This window comes from Drosophila melanogaster, chromosome X, assembly GCF_000001215.4.
Source record: "Drosophila melanogaster chromosome X".
NCBI classification, from domain to species: domain Eukaryota; kingdom Metazoa; phylum Arthropoda; class Insecta; order Diptera; family Drosophilidae; genus Drosophila; species Drosophila melanogaster.
Window position 1 is genome coordinate 9202746 of NC_004354.4, and position 13868 is coordinate 9216613.

The following is a 13868-nucleotide window of genomic DNA, read 5'->3' on the forward strand; positions in this document are numbered from 1 at the left end:
CTTTCATAAAATTTTTGATAAATATACCAGCATATTTGTTAAAAGCTAAACATTTATAAGCTTCATTTGGATAATTTTTGAAATCAAATCAAATTGAAGTTCGCATTTTGGCAGTTTACCTTTTGGATTTATTTATCAACGCGGCTTTTACATAAACTTGGCCTAGAAGTATGCAATCGTTTAATTGAAATGCTCATTCTAAAGTGTTGTGTTTAACATAAAGAATACAAATAGCTTATTTTCTAAAATGTTGCAGACATTTTAGATTGCTAACTTATTATAAAATATATAATACGTTTCCGGTGCTCCTAGCATTTATTTTTGGCCATGAGCATTTGCTTTTCTTGATTTATCTGCCATTAAATTGTAATCATATTGGCCATAAAAACGCAGACATTCTGAGTGCCAAGTTCCAAGTTGGCACTGGCCCGTGACATTGGCCATCAACTTGGGATAATCTCTAGCTGAATGGCCAGATGAATGAGTTGTTTGCAGTAGCCTTTTCTAGTCGAAATCCCCGGAAAGGCGCCACTAACGCCTGCCAGCCTCCATTGGCTGCCCATTAAAGTGAAATAAATAACTCGGGACTACAGGGGGCCAGAGATTAACCTCACTCCGTGCGTAGTAAATCAGAACGCTTAATTAATACACAATGCAGGCGGGTTAATAAATTACTTACAAAATGCATGCCGAAATTCAAATGCGTTTTTCGTCTGGGCGAAACGTGTTGACTGCCGGATTCCATTATTCACTTTCGCCACTTTTTGCAGGAATTAGAATTTGAGCGGACAGCATCTGAGTTCCATTTTCACATCGCTCATTCCTCATTTGGGTGGCATCCCAGACTTTGGTATAATTCCTTCAGAGGGCCGAAGATCGGAGAGTGATGATGGCGCCCATCGCAACTACAATATATTGTTCACTAAAACAGGGGTCGATTGGCCGGATACCCAGTAGCTCTTCACAAAACTGATCACTACTTTAGGCATTTACAATTCCTTTTCCAAATATGAAATATGGAATATATATCAAACTGAGTTCAACAAAGAAAAAAAACCAAACGGAAATATTGACTTTTTTCAAAATATCGAAAAAATAATCCTTTTTTGCGAAAAAATAATCCGTTTTTTTATCAGAACATTTCAAATAATGGTCTAAATATGGAATGTCATACCTCGTTGAGCTCGTAATTAAATTTCCAATCAAACTGTGTCCAAAAAAGGAAATTCTATTTTTTTGACATTTTTTGCAAATTTTGATGATGTTACCCCTTACAAAAAATGCGAAAATTGACCCAAAAATTTAAATTCCTAAAAACTTCAAAAAGTGATAGGGATCGTTAGCAGTGGTAATTAGCTGCTCAAAACAGTTATTCTTACATCTATATGAGCATTTTTGGCCAAGTTATGACGAAAATTCCGTTTGTAAATATCAACTTTTTGGCAAAATCCGTTTTTCCGAATTTCGGTCATCAAATAAGCGTTTTTTTTGCCACAACTTTAAAAATAATAGTCTGAATATGGAATGTCATACCTCGTTGAGCTCGTAATTAAATTTCCAATCAAATTGAGTTCAAAAAAGGATATTCTATTTTTTGTCAATTTTTTGCAAATTTTGATGATGTTACCCCTTACAAAAAATGCGAAAATTTTGACAAAAATAAATTTTACAAAGTCCGTTAAAAAATGATATGGATGGTTAGTATTGGTAATTACGAGTCAAGTTATACAGAAAAAACGAATTCCTAGTCAAATTTCCAATCGATTATAAGTTTTTTTGGCCACAACATTAGAAACAATTGTCTGAATCAACTCGAAACCAAACTATTAACTTCCTGAAAAGGCTGAGATACAATTTCGAAAGCAGACCAGTCCCATTTCCACCATGCTCTCATACAACTCTTTCTATAGGGTATTTCTGGTGCAGACAAATGTCGTGTTTGGGAATGGAAAACGCGTGCAATTAATCAATGTGGCACCGACTGACTGCCCATACACCCCACCCACCCATCCAACTCATTAAGCATCCCATCAGATCTCAAAAGCTGGCAGGGTGGCTAAAAGCAATTTGTGATTAGAACAGCCACATGCGACAAGCACCTTTCATTTGGCGACAAGTCGAAACGGATACAGATACAGATACAGATGCAGATACAGATACAGATACAGATGCAGATACAGATACAGAGAGCTGATACTGCGACAAATATTTAGATAGTCGGCCAGATAGAGAGCTGGATCGACGGATAGATACACGTCGGTTGGTCATTATTTTCGGCTATATGCAGCATAATTTATTAGCATTTTTATTATGCCTTTATTTATGATTGCTGTGTTTTCAAATTTGTTTGAATGTGCTCCGCTTTCGGCGATCCTTTATTGTTATTGCAGATTTAGCCACAGATGCGACTACAAATATTTGCAGTCACACTACGCAGTATATATCGACTTACTATATCTTTTCGCGCTGCCATCTATTAAGATCACACGATGACATCGGCCAAAAGGGGTGGATTCTCGAACAAATTGATGAGACAGGTGGAGCCGAACTGAACAAGAATGTATATCTACATATATCCATAGGATACGAATAATGCCGTTCGGGTGGCGAAAGATTTATTTTATTAATTTCATGTACACGATATTCGATTTAATGAGCAGTTTACTGGGGCAAAACTGAACTAAATCAAATCAAATCGAATCGAATTGAATTGAACATTAAATATTGAATGCGGCCAATGGCCAATTGCCATTAGACAACTTACCAGTAGTACCGCGTATTTCTTTATGTTCCCGCACACACACCTACATACGTACATATAACAACTTATGAATCTCAATCTGAATCTGGCTATATATGCATATATACATATATATATATATGTATATGGTCGATCGTAAAGCGACGGGAGGCGATTGTGAAGGCGATCTGAAATAGATACGGCCGCCAGTTTTAACGGTCGCCCAAAGTCGACTGCAACTTTTAATGGCAAATAAAACAAATGCCAAGCGAAAAAATCGGAATTAAATGGCAAGAAATTTATGAATAAAGCGCACAAAGTTGGTAAATAGTTTGGCCACAAAATTACTTGCCATCCGGCATTTATTACCGAATTGCTTTTTCACGATCCTTAAATAGTAATGAACGCATAAATGTCGCCGGCTCTGAGTAATTACAAACTTGCACTTTTTAATTACCCCATATCCTATGTCCAGTATTGAAACATTCACATGATCAACAGCGGCACAAAGTTGCTATACATATTCATTTCATAGTCCGTATCCTATAGATTTTTTTGAATTTCAAAAATATTTCAAACTAAACGGATTAAAAAGCGTTTTGACAAAACGTTTCCAAAGCCCCAAAGCAGACAGTTCATTGGCACACTCTCGCTGGGAATTAGCAGCACTCGTCGAGTATGGTTTTTAATTTATTATAAATAAATAAAAATACAAATACAGATACAGATACGATTATTTAGTTTAGTACGCACAACACAGAACTAGGAGAGGTGGCCAAAAGGACTGTTTGGGGAACTACGCGTCCGATTTTCAGGAGTCGAGTATTGAGTTTCTCAAAGTTGCATATTCAACAACATCCATTTGGGAGAAATCCCAGAAATCCACTCAGCCAGTTACTCGAGTCCTGAAATAGATGACTGTATACGGCGGCTATCTAAGCCAACTCAGCGGTGGCCACCGGCGGCGCAGCAGGAGCCGTGCCAGGATCAGCTGTGCCCGCTGGCTCGGCCTGCTCCGACTGCTCCGACTGCTCCTTCTGCAGGACCTCGAGCAACTTGTCAGCCTCGGCGGCCTTGGCCTGCAGTTCGGCCAGCTTGCGCTGCTTCTCGGCCTCATCCGCCAGCCGCTTGGCGCGTCGCTCCTCCTCGCGCCGCAGCAGCTCCTCCAGGTGGGTGCGCAGCAGACTGTCGCCCAGACCCAGTTTGTCCATCAGCTGGGTAATGTCACGGCTGTAGCGAAGGCGCGTATTGTGCGCCAACTCCTCGGAGCAGTCCTCGCGTCCCTGCTGGAGCCGCTGCAGCACGGACATCTTGGCATCGATGACCACATAGTTGGAGCTGGGTATAAAGCTGTCGCTCTTCTCGTTCAGATACTGCACCAGTGTTCTCAGCGAATTCGAATTGACCTTGGCATTGATGGCGCCGCTAGCGAAGTCCTGCGACTTCATCATCTGCGCATGCGTGGACTTTTGCTTGCAAACCAGACAGTTCCAGTTGGGATGCGGCAATCCGGTAATCTCCGGCACCACCAGACCCGTGCAGTTCGTATCGCGGCAGTAGAGGCCCGAGATGAAGGCACCTTTCTCCTGCAAAGCAAAAGGATTCATTGTTAGAGGTGGGAGGACTAGTACACAGGATACGCTCAATTTCATAACTAAAGTATCTAAGTATCTAAGTATCTAAACTATGCGATATGACTCTAAATTGATGGCCAAATTAGCTGATGATCGACAGATCTTTATCTCTAGTCAATCGGTAATTGGTTATCGCCACACTTGCCAGCCCATCGATCACTTTTGCAAAGTGGCACAGCCCCACATTGGGGATATTTGGGCGGTGAATCATTGGGGCCAAATGTCTCGGCTAATGAAAAGCGCTTTCACATTTCTGGGATTCCGATTGCGATTGCGATTCCGTTTCCAGCTAAAAATAATCCCAAATCGGATTGAACAAGTGATCTCGCCGTGTATCTGCGAGACATGAGTATGCTGCATACCTATGTATGTATATATGATTCGCCAGTTTGACATATATATGTATATATAATTATTAATAATATTAATAAAAGAAAAACTTGTCGCTACGTGTGCGTTTTAATATTCGCTCGTGCGATCGATAAATATTCATATCTCTACACACAGGTTTGTTAAGGATACATAAAATTCTCAATCCGATTCGTTTGGCCAATTTGCTTGGTCGTAAATTAAGTTGGATAATTAATAGTTCCGATACGCAGACTGCACTATAGACAGGAAAATCTCTTCATTTTTTGATTCACTATAGTATACGAAACTCAATATTTTGTGTTTGGAACAATAAACTTGTAATCGGGATAAAGAACGAAACGGATGCCGAATGATGAGCACTCGGATCGAAGGAAGCCATATACCACTATATACTATATAAATAAATTCCATTTGCGGGAGTTCGCTGAACCATAGTTGAGATTATATGTTTTATAGTTATACCAACACACGTGCCACACACTCAAGGGCAGGCGATTAGCAGCAACAGTCTGAATATTTTCAATAAATTAGTGAACTATTATATTGGCAACAAGTGATGATTTAAGGAAGGATGTTTCCATAGCAAACGCTTAAATGCTTGAATACTAAACTATTTCTAGACATCATCTTCGAAACGACTTCTACTATAGCCTCTTTATGGTTATATTAATCTGATTCCAAGGGTTTTTCGTGTAGTTTTCATTATTTGGCCTCTGAATTGCCGCCTGCCTCGCATTCCTTGCGAATGTCAAATGGGGAATTACGATCCGAATCGCTCTATATGTACATTTGTGGCCATGGCCAAGAAAATCTGTTTCTATATGCATATGCGAACAAAAAGAGCAACAAAAGGAACAACAACCGAATAAAAAAAAATATCCATCGGATAACATGGCAAAAATGTGACAGAATTTCAAATGAGCGTCGTGAACGTAAGAAATCAAAATCAAATCAATATGAAAAAGAAAACCAAATGCCAGCAGATAAAAAAGATATAGAAAACAGCAGGAATTTTGATTTTGATAATGTCCCCCCCCCCCTTATTTTTATTATTATTATTTATTTATTTATTTACTTTACTTTTTTTTGCAATTTATGCAGGAATTTCGAAAAGGCTGGCAGCGAATTAAAAAGCTTTTTGGAATCCATCTATTTATTTGTGATTTAATTGAATTGTTTTCGGCCCGTTAAAAATAAACAAAATTGTTTATGGCCATGCTTTGTTATTGTGGCCACTTGCCGCCACTTGTTGCGCCTGGAAAATGGAAAAGCGCTGAGGAAAAGCCAGGGCAGCGGGTCGGAAATCAATCGATGGCCAAGAACAACACAAATCCACAACTTGTAATAATAGTGGCACACAATCGATCTGGCCGCGAGTTTTTAATTGTTTTCGGATGGATTTTGATGGGCACAGGAAATCCGAAATGAAAGCATTTCGCACCCGAAACAATTGCGGCTAAAATCAAAAAAAAAAAAAAACCTAGCAAACTTGGAAAATTGTCTTCTTTGATGGATCATCATTCCAAAAATGGGCAATCGACGAATCGAAAAAAAAAATTGGAAGCACGTACTTCAAACCGCAAAGAACTATAAAGATGTTTGATTATTTCTTCGGTCATTTGGTTAAATAGTTTATTCAGCTGGCCCGTCGATCATCACCAGGGGTTTTTCTTTCGGATCGATGAATCTCCTCCAGAAATATACGCAAAATAAAAGTGCCTTTTGAGGTAATTACCAAAAGAATAGAATCATTTCAGTTTTAAGGCTAAACTGCGGAACTTCAATCTAATAAACTAGCAAGGAATGGAAATACCATTCACTCGAAAAAGGATAATTTAAGTTTGCTTCTTTCAGTGGATCATATTTAGCTATCCGTGGCTACTTTATCCTTGTCAAGTAATTAAACATACATATTTAAAATACAAGCTAACATAAACTCACCGTGGGATCGGAGCAGCGGGAGCATTTGCAGGTGAAGCTCTTCTTCATCTTGAGAAAGAGATGGCGGGCGATGTTGCCGGTGAAGAGCTTGGTGTAGGTGGTGGTCACCTCGAATCCCTCGGGTATATCGACAGCGGCGCGAACGATCATATTATTGGTCTTCTCCTCGAAGGTGTAGTAGGCGTTGGGAATGCAGTCGTGATTGACGACGCCAAAGAGTGGATATAGTGCCCGATAGTTGAACTCCTGATTGTCGTTCGTCCGATCTGTGGTCTTGTCAAATCCATTGGTCCGCAGGACGGCGACGGTGCGATTCATGATCTCGATTAGCTTCTTGTCGGTGGGGAAGTTCTTGAAGCACTTGGCCGCATTGCGCACCTCGGTGCGATGATTGTTATCCAGATTGGCCTGCAGGCAGTAGATTAGATCCCGCTGCTCCTTGCTCAGATTGATGGCCCTGGCGACGCAGAGCAACCGAATGATCACCGAATTGGCCACATCCGGCTCATTCGGTCCCCACGACTTGAACAGATCGCAGTCGCTCTTGTGCTGCTTCTTTTTGGCGCACAGGGAGCACACGGGCAATCCGCATCCCTGGCGGCACATGAATCTCGTGTCCGGCAGCATCTTCAGGCACACACTGCACGCATTCAGGGAGTCCTCCTCGTGAGCGGCCAGTCCAATCAGCAGCGGACTGTCGCGGAAGATGATCTCGCCACGCTTGAGACTCCTTGTGGCCACCACTCCGCGTCCGGCGATCTTCGAGACGCCAATCTCCCAGGCCGGATCCTTGTCCTTAAATGGCGCCAAGTGCAGATCCAACAGCTCCGAGGTGCGTTTCGGGCAGATCATGATGGGATCAAGGATCGCTGCTTTGCGCAGATCACACAAAAAATGTACAGCGGCACTTGAACAAAAATTAAGTCACTGGTGGGAATCTCTCGATTCTTGATTTCTGATCACCGATTTTTTTATCTCCAACAATTTAACTCTTTAGCTTAATCTCGAGAATCTCGCCACCGATCTGTGGTTAAGTTTCTGGTCTTGAATTCTTTCGGGTGAACGGATTGGTTCGCCTGCAGCGTTTATTTCGCGACTGCCGTGAGTAAACTGTCGCCGTTTTCCAGCCTTACATGATTTTTATGTGAAAAGTCGGCGAAAAGCTGAAAATTCGGCAAGCTGTCGACGATCGCCAGTTCGCCAGAAACGAACGCCATACGAAGATTCACGATAATCGGTGGTGGTCACGATGTTCGCCACACGGCGATGCGATTTTCCGATTTCTTGAACGGTGTTGGCGGATCGGAAAGATGAATATTGGATTGGAGGGGCAAAGCGAAAAGATGGCAGCGGGATTGGGAGCAGGAGCCCAGACAATCCCATGTATCAGAGAAATCCTGGTGTCCACTCGGATGGATTGATGAACAGCGCATTGTTGCTGTTTGTCTGTTTTGACAGGAACACTTGGAAAAATTATATAGGTACTTAAAAAAAAATTAGTATAATGCGTAAAAACCAATTCCATAAATTAAATTCCATATATTTCAGTTTCATTTTAATTTGAATTATTTATTCTATAAAATGCTATAAATTTTCATTCCAATATTGAAATTCTTCGAATATCTTTTGTATGAATGCTGTCATGTTTTTCGCGCAGTGCAGTTGAATGTACGAATGAAATGGATGGATGGATGCTTGTCGGGCGGCGGATGTACAGATATCCGCACATCCGAAACGAGTGTTCAAAATTGTCGGCACACACGGATCGGAATCGGCATGGATTTGTGCATCTCTGACAGCGCTCTGGAGTTGCGCCAAGAATGCCGCCCCATCAGCGGATGATGAACGATCTCCGCCGGCACACTGAGTTTCAGAGACATGGAGGCGGAGGTGGACATCACCCTCTGGTTGAGTGTCTGCTCGAAGTGGCTTAAATCACTTGAGTGCGCACCACCATGTTCCGCACTTGATTCACACGCCCACGGAAGAGTAGCGAGCAATGTCCTCCGTAGCCGGAATAAATTCCGGATATATCCAAATCACACAAATCACAAATATATTCGAATAAGTTCACATAGTTACAAAATCAAATGAGACTTTATTTGGATATCCATATCACTAAATTTCCCAATGAAACTTACTTAGAATTCTTTCATGAAACAGAGTTTGCAAACCCATTTCAAGGCTGCGAAATGCACACGATTTGTAAATATTTAATTGACTGTCTGTGGGCAGTTGTTTTTTTCACCAACAGAATTAATATTATTATTTTAGTCTCTGTTTGCATTCGAAATGTTTTGATCATGCGTCGAGCAAGTGCCAGCGAATGCAACTTAATGAATTCGACAAACTGCAAATTGGCCACTGCCTTCGCCAACCCTTTCGTCACCTCGGCTTTTTGCTCATGTTAGCTTTCGGATTTGCAGATTGCAGATTGCAGTTTGCAGATTTCAGATTTTATATTTCAGATTTAAGATGCTAGATGCTAGATGCTAGATAGACCCGCCCTCGCATTACCCACCGCCGGATGGCAGCGATGACGAAGACGCCTCACGTGCATCGAATGCATCGCGATTTGGCCAACCATTCCGCATTTCGCCTTCCGACAGCAGCAACTTTAATTTAATGAAATGCAAAATAATGCCAAGCAAATCAAGCAGCACAAAAACGCAAAATATTATAATAAAATTCGATGTATGCAAATGGCTTGCAAAATATGCATGTGCCATGCAAAAAAGAAAGAAAAAGTACGTATAAATACAACTAAAAAATAAAAAAAAATAAATAAAAACTAAAGCGCAGCAGCAACAACAATTTATTGGCGCTTTGACGCGTTTTTGCTCCGCTCCGCTGGCAATGGGAAATTTGGCGCCACCAGTGGCCATGTCGTGTCACAAAGTTGCCACCGCGGAATATCCCATCCGTTTGGATCAAAAAAAAAAAAAGAATATATATATATATATATATAGGTGAAACATAATTATTTTGTTGCCAGGTGAGTGCACTCCAGACTGCCAGTTCGCGGTTGACTTTTCGCACCTGCACTTCCTGCGTTTGGGGAAAAAACGTTGAAGTGGAAAATGGCAAATGGAAAATGCGATGCAAGTTGCCAGCTAATTACAAGTTAATCGAGATGAAAATCTCACGCAGTGATGCATATTTAAATAATATTATTATTTACATATATGTATGACACATTAGGAGCACAAATAAGAAACTGTTTATCCGTTGGATGTGGAACGAATGGTATCACTCACTGAACGGATTACGTTGCGTATGATTGATTTTTTTAAACGTATGCGTAATAAATCAATTATACGCCATGTTGTCTGCACTCACATATTTTGTTCCTAGAATATTTGCAAGCATTTCTTTTTTTTTTAATAATTTTTCCAATTCTAAATAATAGCATCATACCCCATTGATACCCTCTAACATATGCCCCACCAAAAATATTCTATCAAAATTAGCCACTACCGAATGTATGCCATTTTTCGCGCTTTTCTTGTAATTGTTGCAGCTCTCTTTTGCTTCTCCTCCACCTCCTCCTCCTCTAATTTTCAGAGTCAATTAAAAATTGTTAATTTTACTTATAATTTTAGGGTAGGCCAAAATGCAATGCGACGACGAGACCGACAGGGAAACAAAAAAAAAAAGTAGCAATTAAAATTTTTGCGCGACTTTGTCACATTGGCAAACAAAAAGGGGCGGTGTGGGCGCAAGGAGGCGTGGCATGCGGGGGAAGGTGGATTTTTTCTAATGGCGACAAATTTGCCGCTGAATGAACCACGTACCAACAGAGATATGAGTATCTTTATATATACATAAAGTGCAACAAGATCACTGCAAGCGTGAAGATTTCGCCATGGAAGGATAAAGCTATATATATATATATATATATATGCACAGGTATGCAAAAAATATATATAGAATGCTCAGATTTATGAACATGGATGAGCTAGCCATGAATGGAAACGGGTTGTTTACCTCATAATAACGCACTCGATTTCAATTGGATTGCTTTCTAAAAACCCAAACACAAGGCAAGCAAAAAAATTGTGGATGATTTTTACTATTTGTTATTTTGCTCTTAAGTGGAAAATACTTATTTTAAAGACGTAAAATGATAGTTATTACGATGTGCTTAAAGAAATAGAAACAAAGATATTAAGATGTTAACTACGTTTTGTAATTCGATGTAGGTAAGTTTAATGCTGCAACATTTGTATAGCATACTTTTTGGCTTGAAGTAGGGAAATGTAGGAAAATGTTACTATCAACTAAAGCTAGTTTAGATTACAGTTTATAACAAGTGACTAAATTGTGCGAAAGAACTTTTGTTCAAGTTAGACAAATATTTACATACATCTTTATTCTATTAATCGTGTATGGAATATTTTCGAATATTTTCCCAAAATATCTGTGAACCGAAGATTTTGGTATAAATCTGGACAGTGCCCGCTGAATAGTTTCCCCCCCTGCCATGCAGATGGTGGCCATCAGGGCGAATGCCAAACTTCATTCACCTCAATGCCAATTACACGGCATGGACATTTTCAAAGCACCCAAAAGACCCAACCACCCATCCACCCAACGAACGATCGTCAGATACTCATTTTGGCAAATTTCGCATTTGATTTTTTCCTACACTTAAACGCAATCAATTTTATTGCTCTCGTTGCGGTTGCGCCTGTCGAATCGAATTCAATTTGATTTGCTTTTGAATGCGCCATGTTTTCTGGCCTCTGTGGATGCGGTTTTGGCCTGGTCATGGATACCGATTCCTTGGGTCCACACCTGAAGTATCCGATCGAGACGAGACGAGCTGAGATGAGATGTGGCAGGCAAAAGCCAAAAACCAAAAAAAAAACAGAAAAAAATGTATATGAACTTGTTTACAAGCTAATTGCGGGCGGTGGAATGTTACGAAATCGAAAATGTTGCTGCGTTCCATTCCATATGCACATGATCTGCGGATGATCGTGATCTATATCTATCTGTACATATATATGTATATATACATATATCCGCGACTTATGTGCTAACATAAAACAGATGACGAACGGCAGCTGTGACTGCCAATTTCGCATCAAAAACAAAACTCGAAAAGGCCAATATATCGATTTAACCCAAAGTGCGGCGAGAATTTTGAATTTTCCAAAAACAGATGCTCTAGCCAAGTGTGGAAAAATGTTCATCTCACTTTGCATTTACTTACCACATATTACAACATATGTATTAAAATATTATTGAAAAGCTTAACATGCCATTAAAAAATAATTAAGATCTGTGTATAATATACATACAGTAACCGACGTAAGTGTAATATAAGAATATATAGCTCAAGTTATCGTAGGTCAGCAGCCCATTACTATGTCAATCGGATTAGTGTGGATCCACTGGAACTTTCCTTTTAGAACTTAGTCCAGCTTTGCCAGTGCTCCCGATGACATCGCCGTGGGAATGATGCGGAGATCACAGATCGGTTTGCTCAGCAGGGTGAGTAAATGTGATTTATGGCCCATTGTATGTACATTGTACATTTGTGTACTGTACTGGCAAACAAACCGGTTGCAATTGGACTCTAAGGGAAACACACAAATGGGTCCATGCATCTGCGACCATGTTAGATTGTTCAGCTCATTGTATTGTTGTATGCAAAGCAAAGGTTACATAACTTCCCAGAGGATTTGCGCCACTCACAATATTGGATCACCTATTTCCAGCTGCTGCTGTTGCTGCTGGTGGTGGAACTGACGCCCCCTGCTATTCCGGTGCCCATGCGATCCTCACCCCAATCGCTGGCCCTACTGCGAGCACGGGATCAGTGCGGCAGGGAGCTGACTGCTGCCCAGCGTCTGCAGCTGGACAGGATGCAATTCGAGGATGCTGCCCATGTGCGTCACTATCTCCATTGCTTCTGGTCACGGCTGCAGCTCTGGCTGGATGAGACCGGATTCCAGGCACAGCGCATCGTTCAGAGTTTCGGCGGCGAGAGGCGTCTCAATGTGGAGCAGGCACTGCCAGCCATCAACGGGTGCAATGCGAAAACGAGCTCCAGAGGATCGGGCGCTCAGACAGTGGTCGACTGGTGTTTCCGTGCCTTTGTCTGCGTGCTGGCCACTCCAGTCGGTGAGTGGTACAAGCGCCACATGTCCGATGTCATCAATGGGAATGCCTAGAAATATGTACATATACAATTCTAGCTATTGTGACATAGCTAAATATATAGACAAATGAATAAAAGTTGCAAGAAAACACGGATTGAAAGTCATATGCGAAGTGTAAAGTGTAAAGACGATCGTTTCAAACTTGGTTTTAAAAGTCAAAAACCATTTTTGTTTTCGACCACAACTGTATAGTAGGCCACAGATGCTAAATTAATAAATATGCTACAATAGACCGCATTTCGGAGCCTGTGTGCGATATTCAGAAAACCAGGAAATATGCGAAGCGCAAGCGTACCGAATATCATCATCTGGAGCGGCATGGATGCAGGCACCCAGTCGGCGATGTCAATTCAGCTGCATGGATTTAGCCACCATCTGGAGCAGCGGGATCAGGAAGAACGCGACCAGGGCGACGCACAAGAGCAGCAGCAGCCGCAGCAGCAGCAGGATCAACCGCCGATGGAAGAGCAGGATTCGAGGGCGGTTAACAGCAAGGATGGTGCCGCCAATCAGGACACATCCGCCGATTCCGGCCAGGATCAAGATGGTAATCAGGCACAGGATTCCACAAAAAAACGATGCGACAAGTGCGGCAAGAAGCTTGGCATCACCGGCGGATTCCCTTGTCGTTGTGGTGGCACCTATTGCGCCGTCCACCGCTACAGTGATCGCCATGAATGCAATTTCGACTATCGCCAAATGGGCGCCATCCAAATCCGGCGTGATAATCCCGTCGTTGTCGCCAGCAAACTCCGAAAGCTTTAGCCAAACCAGACCAAATGGGAGGGGCATCCATTCAAGCTTCTTCTTTTTCAGTTGAGAAATCTTAGACTGACTGAGATCCCAATAAATACTTGGTTGGTTTGGTTTTAACATTTACACTTAGAACGGTTGGCAAAATACAGAAAAAAAAAAATTAAAATTATATCATCGCTTCGCATTTGTGCGCTAAAAAGTCCTTTTCTTCTATATTTCCATTGAATCAACAGATTCTATATGTTTTGTATATGT

The 13868-nt window shown here is 41.3% G+C and overlaps 3 protein-coding genes across 4 annotated transcripts; 2 read left to right on the top strand and 1 right to left on the bottom strand.

Annotated features, from left to right (window-relative positions):
• Positions 1-3380: 3380 nt before the first annotated feature.
• Positions 3381-8142, bottom strand: SmydA-9 (SET and MYND domain containing, arthropod-specific, member 9). Of its 2 annotated transcripts, none has more exons than NM_001298111.1 (2): positions 6688-8142; positions 3381-4326 (listed from the first exon to the last, which is right to left on the bottom strand). In NM_001298111.1, exons 1-2 carry the CDS (start codon positions 7537-7539, stop codon positions 3676-3678), a joined length of 1503 nt encoding a protein of 500 aa, NP_001285040.1. In that variant the 5' UTR covers positions 7540-8142; the 3' UTR covers positions 3381-3675. The 2 variants fall into 2 exon arrangements, with proteins under 2 accessions (NP_001285040.1, NP_572539.2); NM_132311.3 differs by having other exon boundaries at positions 6688-7802.
• A 3988-nt stretch (positions 8143-12130) lies between these two features.
• On the top strand, positions 12131-12954 carry Obp8a (Odorant-binding protein 8a). Its single transcript, NM_167184.2, has 2 exons — positions 12131-12186; positions 12414-12954. Exons 1-2 carry the CDS (start codon positions 12151-12153, stop codon positions 12867-12869), a joined length of 492 nt encoding a protein of 163 aa, NP_727322.1. The 5' UTR covers positions 12131-12150; the 3' UTR covers positions 12870-12954.
• Positions 12955-13039: 85 nt separating this feature from the next.
• CG15368 (uncharacterized protein) lies at positions 13040-13795 on the top strand. Its single transcript, NM_132313.2, has one exon. It carries the CDS (start codon positions 13134-13136, stop codon positions 13620-13622), a length of 489 nt encoding a protein of 162 aa, NP_572541.1. The 5' UTR covers positions 13040-13133; the 3' UTR covers positions 13623-13795.
• Positions 13796-13868: the final 73 nt, after the last annotated feature.